We start from the raw sequence: 19297 nt of genomic DNA, 5'->3' as shown, positions 1-19297 counted from the left end.
TAACATCACTTTTACCTCGAACCCCGTATAGCACGTTTCATTAATTGTTAAAATATAGACTTGATTTAAAATTGGAAAGATGTGAGGAAGTAGAATTATCTGAAGTATAATGCATCTGAAAATGTTCCCTAATCCCTTCTAATACTTATATTGTGTTTTAACAGAACTTTTTAATCCGACGCTACTAATACCACTAACAATTATTATTATTCTACTATTTCAGTTGTACCAGTAGTCTCAATAGTGGGATCTGATGCGAGTAGTCTAGCCAGTCTTGAAGAAGGTTCCAGTGCTCTTACCTTGGAGTGCAGGGCGGATGGAAACCCTAGTCCTTATGTATGGTGGACCAAAGATGGTCAGGTCATCGCTACAAATGGTCCCAGACTTTTACGAGCACCGGTTTATAGAAATCATTCAGGTAAGCTATTGATATGATCATTTTAGTTACAGAAGATGAATTCTTGTGAATAAGTGCCTATTTTTCATAGTAAACATTTGTGGCGAAGCAGTTGATCAAAAATGTTCCTGGAAACTTTAGTTAGATGTTGTACCTATACGGGGCTTAAGATACATCGTAAACTGTAGGAGGTTAAAGTCTATAACCATTTCGCCTTTATGTTAGGGTTCCTTGCAGAAGGCAAAGATATTGCCATAATCTGGGAATAGTTCCAAATGTCCTCAAATTTCATCTATGGACTAGATCGTTCCAGAGATATATTTCAGGACAATATATGCCCTACAAAATTCGTCTTTATCCATTTCACATATTGTGAATTTCTTTCTTAATGGTATTACTTGTATATACTCTCAAATATGTCTACAATATTATGTTGGAGGAGCGTTGGCCGAGCGCCAGATTTCAATTGTCGTTTTCAATATGAGTACATCAAAGTTCTTCCAATTTCGTGATCAACATTTAACCTTCTTATAATCATGTAGAACTTTAAGATTTATAATTTTGAAGACATAGGTAGTTTGTTCACAGAGTTTGTAATTGTAATCGTTAGTAATTCTTCAGATCTTAATATAAATTAATGTTTATTGACAAAAAATATTTTACAGGTATCTATGGGTGTCAAGCTAGAAATTCATTGGGCACTTCAGAAGCTGTTAAAATAGAAATCGATGTAAAATGTAAGTATTGTAAGCTTGTTAATGTAGGTAGGTACAATTGAATTAATTTTGATTCATTAATATTTGTTATATATATTTACTTTTGATTTTTATAATGATCAACGAATGTATAATAATTTCTTTAAAACTAATTCACCTACCTATTGAAGAATGTCCAGTTTCAATCTATTATTCTATGAAAAATCTCGCAGATTCCTTTCGCAGAAATGTTGAAATTGATTTAAAGTTAAAAGCCTTATTAGAGTTGCTGGAATTTTTATTGAACGAAACAGAATAGCAAATTGAAAACTCTCTTCCTTTCAATATTACATACCTACATCATGGACGCATATTTTTTTGATATCTCCATGACCTACATTAAAACGGTTAAGCGAAAATGGCATTATCATCTCTAGGATATAAACCGAAACACACAACAATTCGCTCCATTACTATTGAATCCCATTTAATTTCCGAAAGTATTAAACTAAGAGAATTTCCAGATCCGCCGCGCGTGATATGGGTCGGGCCGGACACGGTGGTTGAAGCCAATCTGTTCACTCAAGTGACTTTGGAGTGTAAGGCTGAGGGCAACCCGCCGCCTAGCTACCAGTGGTATCATAAGTAAGTATATAGTTTAGTACATATTGTTCCATTAAACAATTTCGTAATACATAGTCTGTCTAATAGATGAGAATGCTGATTTTAATGAGCATATCATTTCATAGAAAGTGGAATTGCCTGTGACATACAAAATGATCATAGAAATATAATATACATTTACTAGTTTAAATAGTGAACCAAAACATCAACTGCATAAATGCTTCAACACAAAAAACAGCTGTTCTTAATGACCTAACTATTTTTCTATTAATAGTAACGATCCAACAGATTCTGTCAAACTAAATATTTTACTTACGTAAGTATATATAATATACAGTAATTACATTTATTATTTTTATTTCCTTACAGCCCAACACCCTCTATGACCTCACACCCAGACGAAGGATATCCAATCTCATCCACACCTCAGTTACAACTACATAATGTATCGTACACCCAACACGGGAGGTATACCTGTGTGGCCATCAATCAGATTGGTCTTGAAGAAAGGTAAAATACTAAAATCTATTATGAGTCCAAACAAAATTTACTATTTTAATGTACTAACTACGCAATAAGTTGAAAAAAATGGAATTTTCAATTTTAAATTCTATGAAAGTATAAAGTTAAATCGATTGCTTAATGAATTGATTTAGCTCGTTATTCCTGCTCAATTTAATTTATATGATTATGATAATTAACATTGAGTTTGTTTTGACCATTCATTATGAAACCATTCATGTCAGAAACATGAATTTATTGCCATTATTTAGCGCATATATTTCTACTAAAATTCCAAGTTACAAGCTGTTATCATTTTATACTTTTTGTTGTACCACAGAACCCACCAATCGGAAGCGATAACACTCAACGTGCTGGGCCCACCCGTGGGCGCGGAGACAGGCACTGCGCACGCGTGGAGCGGCGGCGAGGCGAAGGTGCAGGCGACCGTGTGTGCTGATCCGCCGCCACGACGAGCCGCTTGGTTGTGGGGCAGCTTGCGGCTGGATGTGCCTTCTTCTATTGGTGAGATAGAGATGTTGCAAGAGTAGATGTTGATGTAATGTTGTAGAAGAGCCTAGATGTGTATAAAGGCGAAAGTGAGAGGTGTAGACTGTAGATATCCATGTGATGTTGTAATGATATATTTTGAAGGAATTGATATGCCGCCGCTATCGTGTAGTTCTTCGCTATCGTGTAGTTGTATGGCATCTTCCGAAAAACTTGTTTAAAGATTTGGTTGGGATAATAAGAACTAGAGAGTTATTTATTTATATTATAGATGTTATAGGGAGATGATATAATATGTGTAGGGAGTTATTGATTTATAAATACAATATGTTAAATGATTCATAGAAAGTACCTAGCCTAGAATTCTGCTTTTTCAGCAATTGTAGAGCTATTTGTTACTGCTTTTCCAAGAATGCCAAAAAATATTTTAAATCATATTACCAAGCAATCATAATCTTTATTCACCAGGTCGGTACAAAGCGATCGACGCATCAAGCGTGAACGGCTGCTACCGCTACACTCTGACCGTGAGCGGCGTGAGCGTGTCGGACGCGCGCGTGTACGTGCTGCACGTAGAGAACGAGCGCGGCTTCTCCTCGCACGCTGTGTCGCTCACTGTACATGGTGAGTGCTTAGCAGAATATTATGTTATGTATACTGCTGGTACAGATAGATATAATATAAGTTATGAATTAATTATTAATGTAAAGAGATATTAGTTATGACACGATATAGCGTTAGCTATTATTAAGTATTCCGTGATGTCATAACAAATTGTTTTTAATTGTTTCACTCATATTTGCTATGATGGAACGCTAAAACAGTAGCAAAAAAACACGTTAACTGCAATGCAAATGCTTTCTCTATTGTAATAAGTAATAACTAAAGAAATAAGAGCCTCTTAATCTCATTTTAATGTCTACAAGCAAAAAAATGCGTATAACATCGCTTTTATCCAATCCAAATTCACCAAACTAATTGGCAATAACAAAAATAAAAGCATCAACAATTTCTTCTCACAGATAATTTTTCGCTAACAGAGACCGCGCACGTGGCTCCGCTCATAGTGGCCGCTCTGGTTATAGCGGCTCTGTTGGTTATTGTCCTGTGTCTTATTCTGCGGTGCAGGCGAAGACGGGGTAAGATTTATGTCAAATATGTGTTTTATTTCCTTTTTTAAATCCCAGATCTTATTTTAAATTGTTATCAGAAGTTAAAAAATGCCCTTGCCAGATGCATTTGTTTTAAACCTTCTAGATTGTGGATATATCGTGTGAATTGTGATTGTTTATTCTAACAATAAATAGCCAATTAAACATTATATTATGTACATGTCCTTTTTTATTTATATATATTCTTATACATAATGATTATCAGTGTATTTAATAATTGTATTTTTCCTTTTTTTCTAGAAAGCGTCGAGTACAAAACTGATGAATTAGATAGGTAAGCTGTTAAATTGTTTATTTTAAAGTTACTATTGATATTCAGATTCATACAATTCAAGCTCTCATACTTCATGAACTTATATTTTTTTGGTGATGCTCTACTTTAGAAACAAACTTACAATTACTTTTAGTAGCTTCAGAAGAAACTAGTTTTTGAAGTGAAACTTATTTAGGCGCGTTGAGAGTAAAATATTAAGATCGCGTTATGGCAATAAATACCGTCATGTCATGGAGTAAAGCAAAAATTTTTGTATCTTTCAATCTTGCCAAAGTTTCAGTTCTGACACGTGTGCTCGGTACACACGCTCTTTTTTTATTTCCTATATTTTTTTAAGTTAATTCTAAATATTCCCCGCAGCGAGAAGACAGTGCTCCCCGCGGACGCAGTGTACGCGCCGCGCGAGGTGGCCCGGCCGCGCGAGCGGGACCCGCGCTACTCGCCCGCCGCGCTGCAGGTGCGCCGCGCCGCCGTGGTGCTGCAGCCCCCCACCACCGTGTGAACTGTGTCTGCACAGGTGTGATACGCACTCATGGGTCTAGCTAACTGGTCGGGTACTTCTAGTAGATGGTTATATACTAACAGATCGAACAGCGTCGCAGAACAATTTGTTGCTAGGTCGTCATGCCGGAACAGGTGCGGTGTGCTGCTGTTGTGCTGCAGCTCACACCACCGTGTGAACTGTGTCTGCACAGGTGTCATACGCACTCATGGGTCTAACTAACTGGTCGGGTACTTCTAGTAGATGGTTATATACTAACAGATCGAACAGCCTCGCAGAACAATTTGCGTCATGACGGTACAGGTGCGCTGCGCTGCTGTTGTTCTACAAGCTCCCAGTATCCGTTCCTTTATCCACTCTTTTCTTTTTCTTTATTCTTGTCTTCAATCCATGCGGGCAACGTATTTGTAGAGGTGACTCTGCAAATGTCTATGGTCGGTGGTGTTTACTTACCATCCAGCAAACTATCAGCTCGTTCGTCGTACCATAAAAATGACTGTGTTTGCACAGGTATTATGCCTATGAGTGAGATATGGTTGACTATATCTGGTACTGGTAACTGACCTTTAACAAGAATTGTAGAATTAATGGTTTTGACTTAACTAACAAATAGAGTCAGTAATAACTTAGTTTAAGAAAATAATAATTATAAGGTACTGACATGTACTGATGTGTAAATGAATAATATATATATTAACCTTTTCCGGGATGTTGGTAACTTAAAAACACTTGCAATGCACTTTAGTCTTCCTCTACTGAATAAACTATGCCTACCTATACAATTGTTCTACTTAGGTATTTAGTTTTTACGACTAGAGTTGAATTACAATCAAATTTTACATTATTAGTGACATGAATAAGTGCTATCGTGTTAGTACATAGTATACATTGTTAAACAGTAAAATTAAAGATTAAACAATAAAAAAATGTAATAAATCGAAATCGGTGATAGGAATTGGTCATAATTAAGTTAACATCAAATTGGTAAACAATTTCTACCAGGCTAATTAAAAATCTATAAAATTAATACGAATAATAAATAACTTCCCTTTAGCTGCCGAAAACTTGTTACAAATGTAAACAATTTATTACGATTAAGCTTAATTGTAATTACTCGTTCTGAGGCGCGGTGTTCAAATTTATCGTGACTATCCATGTGCTTTTTACGACGTAGTAAAATTACACGTATACCAAACTGATCAACATACTGTAAACGTAGGTATATCAAATATCCCCCCGTGGTCCAAGCCTTGTCGCGGCGGAGGGGCTCAGTAGCTTGGGGTGCAAGCCAGCACCTTGAGTGAAGCGAATATGGACCGAGCTGGTTGCTCTCTGTTCTTCTCTTATTAGAAGAGTAAACAGGAGATGCATGGCGATTGGCGCTTTGGTGCGTGTCTGTGGCTCAAAGGGGCCAGCGGAGCTTTTGCTCGCAGGATGGCAGACAGGGCTGGGAGTCTTTCGGGACTGCGGGGAAGACAACCCCTATAAAAATTACCCCAATCCTAAGTCAGTGACACTCGGCGAGAGGATGAATGGTCGGTGGGAATCCGGCAGATAGAGATGTCTCAGGGGAGCGCCCCCTGGTTAATAAAAAAGCAAAAATGGAGGTCAATAAAACGAAAACTACTCCAGGAGGGTACCACCTCGCTTCGAGTGTGGAGAATCCCTCACGGGACTGTCCCGACGGGACAGAACCGTCAGCCCCATCGTATTCTGGAGGGGGCACTGGCCGCCATACGGGTGATGCATCAGGCCCTAATGCTACTGAGCAACTGACCACTGGCAAACGATTAACGGAGACCGATAAGCTTAGCGAAACGGAACGTGGGGTGGAGGCGCGCACCCAAACGGGGCGCGTTGAAACCAGAAGGAGGAAGACTGGACCCAGTGGGCTGTCCACGGCAACGTCCGTAGATAGTCTCATGACGGTCCAGTCATATGAGGAGGATAGACTGTGGGCCAAGCGAAAGCGGTCCTCTGGAGCGAGCTGCTCAGGCTCCTCCACAGAAGAAGGCCGAACGCGGCAGGCCAAGAAAGCCTCGAAAAGGGGCAAAGGGCGAGGGGCTGCAGCAGCTGGGCTCTGTGCAGGTACAGCCTCTGCAAGAAAGACCCTAGCGGACATGACAGCCGCTAGGAAGGCCTTGTCGCGCATACGGAGGGAATCGGAGCTCGAGGCTAGCGAGGAGACGCAGGTCACCCGAGCCTCTCGAGCCGGTACCTCCCGCGCTGGAGAAACTGGGGACGGACGTCTTGCCGACGATTCTACCGCGGCCCTCCAACGCCGTATAGAGGAGAGCCTGGATGCCATCGAGCAGGTGCGTGCAAAATCGACCAACCTAAGGGTGGCATTCAAACGTTCCCTCAAGGATGCCTCAGACGCCATTCAAGAAGCGGCGGTGCTTCTTGCACAGCGTACTGCATCAGAGGAGACGCGGCAGCTGCAAGCTGCGAACACTCAGTTGCAGGCGGAAATCGCGGGCCTCCGAAAAGAGGTGGGAGAGCTGAAGGCCATAATAGGGACCGCACAGCCCATGCAAACGCGAGTGGACTCTGATCTGACCGCGGAGATTATGCGGCAGGTTGGGGGAATGGTGGACGCCCGGTTTGAAGCGTTGGAGGAGCGCCTCCCTCCAAAAAGGCGTGTAAGGCCTCCATTGGCGGGGGATGGCAGGGTTGAGGAAATGGCGGTTGGGCAAGCCCCAACTGAGGAATTTCCTCCTCTCCCGCCGCCAAAGCCCCCTAATAGGGTGCCAGCGAAAGGTGCTGCTCCAGCAAAGGCGAGAAAACCGGAACAGCCTGCTGCGAAGCCTGCAAAACCGGATCCAGCTGCAAAAGCCAAGGGGAAGGGCAAGGGTAAGGCTGCACGGCAGCCGGAAAAGACCAAGCCAGCTGAAAAGACTGTGCCCACCACTTCTTCTGCTCCCCAGTTGCAGCAACGGCTGGAGCAGGAATGGACGGTCGTCGGAAAGAAGGGCAAGGCGAAAAAGAAAAAGGGGCCGGCGCGAGTGCGCACGAGGGCGCAGAGGTTGCGCAATCCTTCGTCCTCGGCTGTCGTAATTGCTCTGCAGCCAAGCGCAGAGGAGCGAGGCGTCACTTATGCCTCTATAATGGCTGGATCACGCCAAAAGATTAATCTGGCGGAAATCGGTGTAGGTGCGCTGCGGTTCAAGCGTGCCGCGACTGGAGCAAGGATTTTAGAAATCCCTGGTGCCGCAAGCTCGAAGGAGGCAGATGCTCTCGCTGCAAAGCTGCGGGAGATTTGGGACGAAGACACCGTCAAGGTTTCCAGGCCGGTGAAATGCACTGAAGTGCACATCATCGGCTTGGACGACTCGGCGGCTGTAGATGATGTCGTGGCTGCGATTTCTCAGGCAGGAGAATGCCCTACAGAACACGTTAAGTGCAGTGGACTGCGCGTGGGCTCTCGCGGCTTGACTTCAGCCTGGGTGAGCTGCCCGATAGCCGCGGCAAAGAAGGTGGCACAGGTGGGCCGTATCCAAGTAGGGTGGATCTCTGCAAGTGTCACGCTTGGCAGGGTGAAGCCGCAGCGGTGCTTCCGATGCCTAGAGGTGGGGCACGTAAGAGCTGCGTGCAATTCGCCCGTAGATAGGAGTAACGTCTGTTTCCGATGTGGAGAAACAGACCACAAGGCCGGGGAATGTTCTGCCTCCGCCGCTCGCTGCGTTCTATGCTCCGAGGCCAAGCTACCGGCAGGTCATCGGCTCGGGGGCCCGGCTTGCAAGGCTCCCAAGCGGAAAAGAGGAAATCGGGGACGCGATGGTCCAGGTACCGCGCCGTGTCCTTGTCCCGCGCCCGTCGAGGCGAATGTGACGGTTAGCGAAATGGAAACGCAGTAATGGCTCTCCTCCATTTCCTCCAAGGCAATATCAACCACTGCGCCGGAGCTCAGGATCTTTTGCTCCAGAGTCTGGCGGAGTGGCGGATAGATGTGGCGGTGGTGGCTGAGCCCTATTTCGTGCCGTCCCGGGACAACTGGGCGGCCGACTTGGATGGACTGGTGACGCTAGTAACGCAGGGCGGCACAGTAATGGAAAGGGTAGTCCGGCGGCAGGGTTGTGTCTCGGCCTCGATCAATGGTAACACAGTGATCGGGGTCTACTTCTCTCCCAACCGTAGCCTGGATGAATTTGAGCGGTTCCTGGCAGATCTTGGGGAACTGATTGACCTCGCTCCTTCGCAGCCCGTGCTTCTAGCCGGAGATTTCAATGCCAAATCAATGGCATGGGGATCATCGGTGAGAAATGCGCGGGGTGCGGTGCTGCAGGACTGGGCGGTCGCAGCTGATCTCTCGGTCGTAAATCGCGGGAGTGAGCTAACATGCGTGCGGCAAAGAGGGGGCTCCATCGTCGACATCACCTTCGCTAGCCCCCCCCTTGCAAGGCGAATTAGCGACTGGAGGGTTGTAACTGATGTGGAAACGCTATCGGACCACAGATACATCCGCTTCAGCGTCTCTGCGCCATCCGCGTTTCGCGGTGAGCCTTCCCTAAATGGTGGACGTCCACGTTGGTCGATTCGTAGTCTCGATAGGGAACTCCTAATTGAGGCTGCCATAGTTCAGGCATGGATCCCTGCACCGCAGATCGCAACAGTAGAGGACGATGCAGCATGGATGGCTGATGCCATGGCGCAGGTGTGTGATGCGGCCATGAGTAGAGTTCGCTCTAATCCGCGCAGAAGACCGATGTATTGGTGGTCCGCCGAAATTGCCCAGCTGCGCGCATCCTGCGTGGCTGCGAGGCGGGCGTACACCAGGCACCGGCGCCGGAGTGCACGGGACGAAGTGGAGGAAGCGCAACTGTATGCCTCCTACAGGGAGTGCGTTACCTCTCTGAAGGAGGCAATCAGCAGCGCCAAGGATAGATCATGGGAAGAGATGCTCGAGGGTCTGAACCGAGTGCCGTGGGGTCGGCCGTATAAACGGGTGAGGCAGAAGCTCCGCCCGTGGGCTCCGCCCCTGTCTCAGTCTCTCGAGCCCCGTCTGTTAGAACAGGTTGTGGTATCCCTGTTCCCGGACCGGGGAAGATATTCTCCTCCGCCGATGGCGGCGACACCTGCGTCACAGGAGGAGCCCGCAGAAGAAATCCCTGCCGTTACCCATGAGGAGTTGGAGTCGGCAGTTACGCGGCTTAAAGGGAAAAACACTGCTCCTGGACCTGACGGGGTACCTGGCCGAGCGTGGGTGCTAGCGTTGGAAGCCCTCGGGCCCCGGGTGGAGCGGTTGTTTTCGGCTTGCCTTGAGCGGGGCCAATTTCCCCGTAGGTGGAAGACAGGGAATTTGGTCCTGTTAAGAAAGGAGGGGCGCCCGCGCGATTCGCCCTCAGCGTACAGGCCCATTGTATTGCTTGACGAGGTGAGCAAGCTTTTTGAGCGCGTTTTCGCAGCTCGCCTCGTCAACCATTTGGAGGGAGTGGGACCAGACCTCAGCGGGAACCAGTTCGGCTTTCGCCGTGGTCGGTCCACGCTCGACGCAATATCTCGCGTGAGAGCCACCGCAGAAGATGCGGCCGCTAGTGGAGAAGTCCTCCTGGCGGTGTCTTTGGACATCGCCAACGCGTTTAACACCCTACCGTGGGGCAGTATCCTGCAAGCTCTCCACTATCATCGCGTGCCGGGCTACATGGTGCGACTGCTGCGGTCATACCTTTCAGATAGGACTGTTGCCTATCCAACCCGCGATGGATGGAGTGAGAGGGAAGTGTCGTGCGGTGTCCCACAGGGGTCGGTCCTTGGGCCTCTTCTGTGGAACATCGGGTACGACTGGGTCCTGCGCGCCACTAACCTCCCAGGTGTTGGCGTAACTTGTTACGCCGACGATACTCTGGTGACTGCGCGTGGGGCCACATACGAGGACGCAGCTTTATTAGCTACCACGGGAGTTGAGCAGGTGGTGTGCCGCATCCGGCGGTTGGGACTACGGGTGGCGCTGGAGAAATCCGAAGCCATCTTCTTTCCTGGTCGCCGGAGGCTACATAGCGCAGGCGCAGAGATCCGGGTGGATGGGGTAGCAATCAGGGTCACCACCACCATGAGATACCTAGGCATCGTGTTGGATAGCCGATGGAGGTTCACGGAGCACTTCCGTCGCCTCGCCCCCCGTCTTGTAGGGGCGGCCGGAGCACTGGGAAGTTTGCTGCCAAACCTTAGAGGTGCTGGGGGTGGGTGTCGCCGGCTATACACTGGCGTAATCCGCTCCATGGCCCTCTACGGGGCCCCCATCTGGGCAGACACCCTGAGCGCCCGTACCAGACCCCTCTTGCGGAGGCCGCAGCGGGTCATGGCGCTCAGGGTAGTTAGGGCATACCGCACGGTGTCTTTTGAGGCTGCCTGCGTAATGGCCGGAACGCCGCCATGGGATCTGGACGCCGAGATGCTAGCGGACGTGTATCGCCGCGTCTCGGCGTCTAGGTCACATGGGGTGAATCCTTCCTACGAGGAAGTAGAGGAGTGGAGGGCCGAGGCTGTCGAGCGGCGGTTCCGAGAGTGGGAACGCCGGCTCGAGGAGCCCAGCGCGGGTGAGAGGACGGTTGCGGCCATACGTCCAGTTCTCCAAGAGTGGTGCGACAGGCGGCACGGGGCTATAACCTTCCGCCTTACGCAGATACTGTCCGGGCACGGCTGCTTCGGGCGGTACCTGTGTAAAGTCGCGAGGAGGGAGCCCAGCATGGTCTGCCACTGGTGTGCCTGCCCGGAGGACACGGCAGATCACACTCTTGCCGTGTGCCCCGCGTGGGCCGAGCCCCGTGCTCGCTTAGTCGCGATAATCGGGCCGGATCTCTCTCTACCCTCCGTTGTTCGTGCAATGGTGGATGGCGACAGATCTTGGCGTGCGGTGATCGCATTCTCGGAGAGCGTGATCTCGCAGAAAGAGGAGGCAGAGCGGGTGCGCGAGAGGGATCCTCACGCGGACCCGATCCGGCGCAGACGTCTTATTGGGCGTCGTCGCCGTGTTGCGGCCGCTTTACACGGTCGCAACGTGCCTCCTTGACGAAGGGCGCCGGGCGGTGGAACGGGGAATGTAATCCATCGTCCGGTGCGGTGAGGCGACTTGAGACGTGTTCCGCTCATGCCGCCAACGGGAGGGAAGAGCAGGCAAACCACCTTTCTTGTTCTTGGCTTGCGCCTGGCCTGGAGATGGGCTGCCGCCGAGGGGGTCGCGGAAGAATTCTAACAAATACCCGCGGCCCCATCATTTAAGCGGCTCGACGGAACACAGTGGGGTTTTAGTCGGTAAGAATCCGACATAACCCACGGCTCCTTCCCCGGGGGCCGTGGGTATCTTTGGAAGATTTCCCCACTATAAAAAAAAAAAAAAAAAAAAAAAAAAAAGGTATATCAAATATCAATAAACATAGTCGAAGTTTCTATCTCTCCTGTGCTTCATATACCTAATATTATCAATTTTAATCAAGAAAATAAACTTATATTTATAAATCAATTAAAAATATTTTTCGTGGGATCGATATGTGAATAAGAAATGATCGATTCTTAACTATTTGAACATATAAACTCAAATAACACGGGAAATTTGAATACTTTTTAAGGCAGTCTTCATTACGAGACATTCATTACCCAAATAGTTCTACCTTCATTGTTTATCCTGTCACAATGATTTACCGTAAACTGACATTTAATTACTCTAAGTGAACAGACATACGACTTCGCTTTTAAGGGATTAACATACGAATTAACGAGTTTTGTCACTAGCACTTTAATTAATAGAAAGATCCTAAAGTATTCGAATCGTCGGGATAAATAATATAACTAATAAATCGAGCTTAAAGTCCGTTAAAAGTCAGATTCAAAAGATTTCTTCTTGAATACTAATTTTCCAATATTTCAAGCTAGGCTATTCAAATAATAAAATAAAAAAAATCACGTTAGTTGATTATGACTACACAACTTATAAAATCGATCGCTAAAAATTTAAAGATAATCTTAAAAAATGTCTTGTAATATAATACTCCCAAGCGTATCAAAGAAATTCTATACTTACCCACACTCTCCTTCATACCTTATTTGACAATATTTAAAGTTAATTTTTCTTTTTGTGCAGGCAGCTTTATCGTCGCTGGAAAAAGAAGCCAAAGAAAACGTATATGCGGTACTAGACCCGCACATACAATATGAGTTAATGATAAACAAGCACGGCGAACCGCCTAAGTATTTATCGCTGTCTAAGCCTCTAACTCACCAAAGAACGCACGCCTTTGACCCGCAAACTTTTAAACAAAATGAAATTAACAATAACGATATTATGTTCACCACTTTCAAACAGGAACCGCCCAAAGTTAGACGGTCTGACAGAAGCAGCAAAAGAAGCAGTAGAAATAAAAATAATTTTGTTTCCAACACCAATTTTGATATCGAATATTCGAGAGATCCTTTCTTCGGAAAAGTTAGATCGACAGAACACAATGACGCTTTGGGAAATAACAGATTACGCAGAAGCAAAAAGAATGTGTACGAAAAAAATAACTCTGGAAGAAACGTTAATAATGCACCGGATAAACTCACTGATATCATTAATAAGGAAGAAGTGCGTAGAACTTCGCAAAGGAAGAAAGAATACATAGTAGATAATAATATAAATGAAAAGGAGCGCTCGTTTGAAGACTTAAAAGAGGAACCGAGAGTACAATGTAGAAATATTGAAGATGAGCATATGCCTCGACCAGGAAAAGTAAAAGAAATCGCATCACGTTTCGACAAGCACAGCATTAACAATTTTAAATATTTGAACATTAAAAACGAGAGACCTAAGCCTTTACAAAGTTTTTGTGATCAAAAGTACTTAGACCATGTGTTCCCAGATGCTGTAGAAATTTAAGTTTATCGTGTGTGAGATGTAAATTTAATTAGATCTCTTAGTGTATAGCATGAATGCGAGTGTGAAGATAAAAGGTTCTCTTTCTATATACATATTAGTGACGCTTTCTATAAGACTTCATATCTTTAAAGCTATTAATATTGGATCGGATATCTATCAATGCCATACTTATAAAATTTTGATATCGTAGAAATTTTAAGAATTACTGAGCGTTCATGACAATTTTAAACTAAGCACAAATTCGTTTACAAATTTTCTGCTTATACATATTGTACTTAACTGATAAAGATAGTTTCTTCCATTTACTTTAACTTATAATTTATATTATGTTTATGTTTTGTTATTTAGCTCTTATGTGTATAGCTCTATTTTAACTTTCGTGCCGGTATGTTTTGTATTGTTGAATTTTAACAGTATTAAAATTTTAATTGATAAACCATGTTTCATTGAATCCCTTGTGAATTTTAGCTTCATAGCACGAAATGTCGTGTGTATTATAAATTCAAATTTCAGTTGGTCTTTCAACTTTAAAGTGAGTGCAACGTCTGGTAAATTAGCAATGTTCCTTAGAAGTGTAGCTTTTTTATTAGTTGCTGCTAGTTCAGCAGCCAATATAACAGTAGTCAAGATGGAATTAAGAAAAGAAAACATGTGTGATAGTGGAAATTGTTTAAGTAAGTGTTGCCCCTTAGGTATGGGGTTAATGAAACTAAACAAACGAATGGTCTGCGTCAAAAATGCTGAAACCTTAGACCTGCTTTTGAATATCTCTCACAATCTTTACTATTATGACTATCAAGTAGATAAAGTGAACGTGACAGAGAAATTGCAAGTTATAATTGGTATGACTTGCAGGAAAAAATACAAAGAGAATAGGAAGTTCTATTTGCAAGTGGTAAGAATTTTATATATTTTAATATACTTTGTATTATTATGAATGTCTTTTTCCATGCGAAAAATTTGGCAGGCAAAGCGTATTTTTTTCTGATTACAAAAACTGTCAATTGACAAAGAACTAACTAAACTAGTCAAGTAAGCAAATTCTGTAGGTGTCGCTTGACGAAATAAGTGGTTCGTTTTAAATTTAACTCATATCAGCGGGAACATACGCATAGGCTTTGCTGGCGATAAAATGTTACACAATTATGTCATAATTAATAAGTAGTATTTAGTCTCAAGGGACAATATTGGTCATTCATTTAATCCAATAACTAACGAATTAACTTAATAATTTTTATAAATTGAAGTGTAATGTTCCGGCAATATCACCTAATTTTACTGAATTAGTTAGCGTGTTATCACTAGGTATGTCGTTGATACAATGAAAAGCATGCAGAACATATTATTACGACCCTAATAATATTATGGACATTGTTTAGTTAGAAAGGTCAAGACAAGTAAAAATGATACTAAATACCATATAAATCTAAATAACAAGACACATAGAAGTGCTATAATGTCATAATTCGTATGAAAACCGCTGTCGCCAAAATCAACACATTCAAACCGAAAGCTAAACAGTACACATAAGTAAACTATGCCTTTTATTGGACAGCTTGATTTTAGTGAAAACTAACTTAACTATTAAATTACGCTTTTGAATATGTATCCTAACGCACGAATTTACGGTTTATTTTAGAATAACATCCCTAAGTATATGAGACTTTTTGCTCCAATACGAACAAACGTGATAATAAGAATGGTCGACTGTGTCATTCATTGTTATTTCGATTACTATGGTGACACTCGTAATACTTGTAAATATTCTATAATTTTAAGGAAAAACGGCATTATTTCTAAAAAAATATATTTTCCGATGAAATATTATTCCTTTATAAGTATAATTACAACTTGTGGAAGAATTTCCGCAATGGGAATTGCTGAAACACACCATGTATACACTCATACGTCTCCAGAGCAACTGAACAGTGACGAATGCACTGGTGATGTGAAAATCACCTGAGTGGCGACAAGGTCACGCACGCTTACGACTTCTAGTGTCTTGTTATTTAGATTTCTATGCTAAATACATACCATAGTACCAGTGATATCATCAACATTTGGGGTTGATGTCCGCACTTTTTTTTTTATGCTGCGATAGGGGAGCGCTTGGCCACGATCTCGCCTGATGGTAAGCTGAGATGTGGCCTAAGATGGAGCGTGCTTCCCTAGAATGTACCTGTTCACTCTCCTCTTGAAGACCCCCATATTGTACTCATCGGGGAACACAGATTCAGGAAGCATGTTCCAGTCCCTAGCGGTTCGAATAAAGAATGTCGAAAGAAAGCTTCAATTTCCTATATCATGCCTTTGGGGCAGTAGTTACAAAGCTGGTGCTATATCAGAAGATTTACTATGTTAATATTTTACAAAGTTAATAGGTACGTCTTATAACCCTGACTCTATTTATCGATTAAATCTTATTAGACACAGCACATAACATTAATAAAACAAGGACGTGGTAACTGCTAACAGTTATGAATGTAAATGATAATGTAAAACCATAAATAAATTTTAAAATAGATATCTCTACTGTTCTTCTTACCTACTATTATTATTCAAAGCACTTAGCTGTAATCTTAATTGCAAAATGTTTCTTATTTATAGTAGTATTAAATTGAATTGAAATAATAGTAAGAGGCATCGGATATAAATATCTGAGTGAATTCGTAAAAGTGGTCATGAAATTTCAATTATAACAAAGAAAACTGTCTCTTTGGCCATGACCGATATGATTTCATTGGATTGGACTAATAAATATTTAACAGTTAACTACCTATATATTTGGAGAAATCAACATTAGCTATGGTATGTTTTGTATGGTGTAATGTAATGATACATTATATTATTTACACGATTAATTATTTGTAATTGATCAACGCAAATAAAAGTCGCAAGCGCTTGATAAATTCTGTTAGATTTTTTATAGTCTATTTTTGTAAAACCCTTTACATGTGTGTAATAATGAATTTTATAAAATGTTAACTCTGATTTAGTTATAACATTGAGTATATTCTTACATAAATGCTGTTGAACAATAGCGAATATTCTATGAATTTTGTTGGGAACGTCGGTACCATAATTGTACCATAATTTGTTTTTTTCACCAAATCTAAAATTATGATACTATATACTATGTAAATATTGAACTCGCTAAATCGAAGACGACTGCAAGTTTTTTCAAATAATTTTAATTCATTATCTTTAGTGCAATGTTTGGCTGTGGACCACAATGTTTATTCATGGTTTCATGAGGAGCTTTTCAATGTAGCATAAAAGTTTGAATTCAATTTGAATTCAAATTTATATATAAATTACTAGCGACCCGCCCCGGCTTCGCACGGGTGCAATGCTGATACTAAATACACTACAGAAAAACTGTGAACGTTGTATATAAAAACATAGCGGCCCGCTCCGGCTTCGCACGGGTTAACGGGTATAAAATACATAGATAGCCGGGCGGCCGGCCGGTACCGCCGCAAACGCTACGTCCCGCAATCATAGAGCTAGAGCTAGAGCAAGACCATTCCTTCGTAATCTTTTAGTGTAAACGTAAACTCGTATTCAGTGTTGTTCAGTATGAGAACATTGCATAGAATCGTTTCGAACTACGCACTAAGAACAACAAAAGAATGCTCTATGCCTGTTTACTAAAAAAATATGACATAGTGGGGTTAGAATGAGCATTCGCTCGTATGATCTAAATCCACCGTCATACAACAGATTTAGAAACTGAAAGCTTTACTTCTATCATATATAATAATATAACTCTATTATGTACTACCTCATCTCATTACCTTCAAAATCCCTTCGGACAATTATATTATTATTTATTGATATCTACATGTTAGGCTATTTAGAATTTTGTGAACTTTGATCATTCGCTGCCAAAATCTCTGATTGACTACAAGTCGAATTGTCACCCGTGTCAATCTTGTGTCGAAAATAATTAATAGCAATGAAAATTATTTTTTCTTAACATGCTCGTTTGTTTCTAAACTTAAATTATAAGTACGATTTGTGCAAATTGATTGTTGATTCCACAAACACTACACCATGTCCAAATGTACGTCGTACAAAATCACTTATATATTAAAATATGTATGCTTATGTTTATGCTCTACTAATTATTATAATATGTATTCCCAATTAATTATGTGTGATAACTAAAATGCACACAGATTAGCAAAACAAACAATCGCATGTTTACCTTATGTCACATTAAGAGTTTCATGAACTTTGACATTATCTTATTGACCTTGCTTGCTATAATTATTTTGTGTGTATTTAGGAACTTACATTTATATTAATTTATTATCGTGTAAACTCCAACATTTATTTATTCAATTATACTTCATCTATAAGCACTTAGAAAAATATATCCTCATCTGTTATTTAGATGAAACAATTTTTTATAAGCTGATTTCAATATCATGAACTTATAAAAACAACCTCTGCCATAATAAGCCTGCTGCAATTAATAGTACCTAATTAATTAATTAACAACTAATATATTTTTAATTTTTACTTTCTCATGTTAGTTACATGTAGTAAGTTAAAACCATCAATATTATATATTATATACCTTACTGTAGTAGACACCCATATCTATCCATTGTCTGCGCGTTGGTGGCGTAAGCCTTCGTTCCAGCAACCCCCAGCGAGGGGGGTTCTAGTGGTGGGCCTGGAAACGGGCATCTGCTGAGCGGGACACGCGGTAGAGTCGTAACCGTTCCTGCAGTTCCGTCCAAAGCAGCGCGATGGAACAGAGTGGGGTTTTTAGTCGGTAAAAATCCGACATAATCTAAGATTTCCCCACTATTAAAAAAAAGGCACCCATATCTATGATTGCTATACTTACCTGCAGCCAGGTGAGGAAAGGTAGATAAATGTAGGTTATTTCCCATAAATGTTAATTAAATAATTAGGTATACAGGGTGTCCCACTGTTGGTAGGTATACTAAGCTCAAAGGAGGCTATAATTTTGCATACGCTGAGTTCGTAAAAAATACTTATAAAATTCCAGACGCATTTTTTTCAAATAGATGAATTTTTAAAACTTTATGTGTACACCCGTAACAAGCAACCCGCCCAACTTTGCCACCAGCACGTGAGCAATCGTTTAAGGTTATGTTTTCATAGACAAAATGCGACAAAATTAGCGAAGCGGTATATACCGGCTGCGCGAAGCTAGAGAAGACAACATGGATTTTCAGGAAAAATTTAGCAAAAAATTATTGACATAATTTTGTTGTTTAAGTATTTTTTTCGTGATCAGTGTATGCAAAACTACAAGTTCCTTCGCGCTTAGTATACCCATAGTGGGACACCCTGTATATGTAATATAAAATATTGACAGTTTTAACTTACTACATGTAACTAACACGAGAAAGTAAAAATTAAAAATAAATTAGTTGAAATTCCTATCCAACAAAAATCAAGAGATATCGACGAATCGCATATACCTATAAGTAATTAGTTTGGTGAAAAAAAATATTTTTCATAAAAGATTGAGTTCCTAAGTAGATAGATACCTGAGCCTCACACTAGCGTAAAATATATGTACTGTTTTTTATTATTATTATTTAGTATGGTAATAGACAGAACTATTGATATTGTAAGGGACATACCCAAAGTTAATTTTATTGTGTTCATTCACTTCCCAAATATTCGCACGGCTTACCGATTCTTCGAAAAAGCAACACGTTTCAGACTACATCATTCTCCTAGGTTTTATAAATGACAATCCGAACGCTTTCAAACCAGTACCG

General features: G+C 42.2%; 1 protein-coding gene across 2 annotated transcripts in view; it reads left to right on the top strand.

The window, feature by feature from the left end:
* The window catches only part of LOC149903586 (kin of IRRE-like protein 3), an 88196-nt gene extending 75010 nt beyond the window's left edge, over positions 1-13186 (top strand). The window contains exons 6-15 of one of the 2 annotated variants that reach the window (XM_090108382.1): positions 224-418; positions 1063-1134; positions 1617-1737; positions 2086-2226; positions 2558-2742; positions 3196-3351; positions 3768-3866; positions 4140-4173; positions 4534-4690; positions 12753-13186. In XM_090108382.1, the coding sequence (XP_089964508.1) occupies positions 224-418; positions 1063-1134; positions 1617-1737; positions 2086-2226; positions 2558-2742; positions 3196-3351; positions 3768-3866; positions 4140-4173; positions 4534-4675 (1145 nt within the window). In that variant the 3' untranslated portion in view covers positions 4676-4690; positions 12753-13186. Of the gene's footprint in view, positions 1-223; positions 419-1062; positions 1135-1616; positions 1738-2085; positions 2227-2557; positions 2743-3195; positions 3352-3749; positions 3867-4139; positions 4174-4533; positions 4691-12752 lie in introns of both variants that reach the window. The other variant, XM_090108381.1, reaches the window with a different exon arrangement.
* Positions 13187-19297: the final 6111 nt, after the last annotated feature.

This window comes from Colias eurytheme, chromosome 13 (genome assembly GCF_061535395.1).
Source record: "Colias eurytheme isolate Ceu_HAF_F1 chromosome 13, ilColEury1 Martin Lab GWU primary, whole genome shotgun sequence".
In the NCBI taxonomy this organism is placed as follows: Eukaryota; Metazoa; Arthropoda; class Insecta; order Lepidoptera; family Pieridae; genus Colias; species Colias eurytheme.
This window is presented reverse-complemented; position numbering and strand designations above follow the sequence as displayed.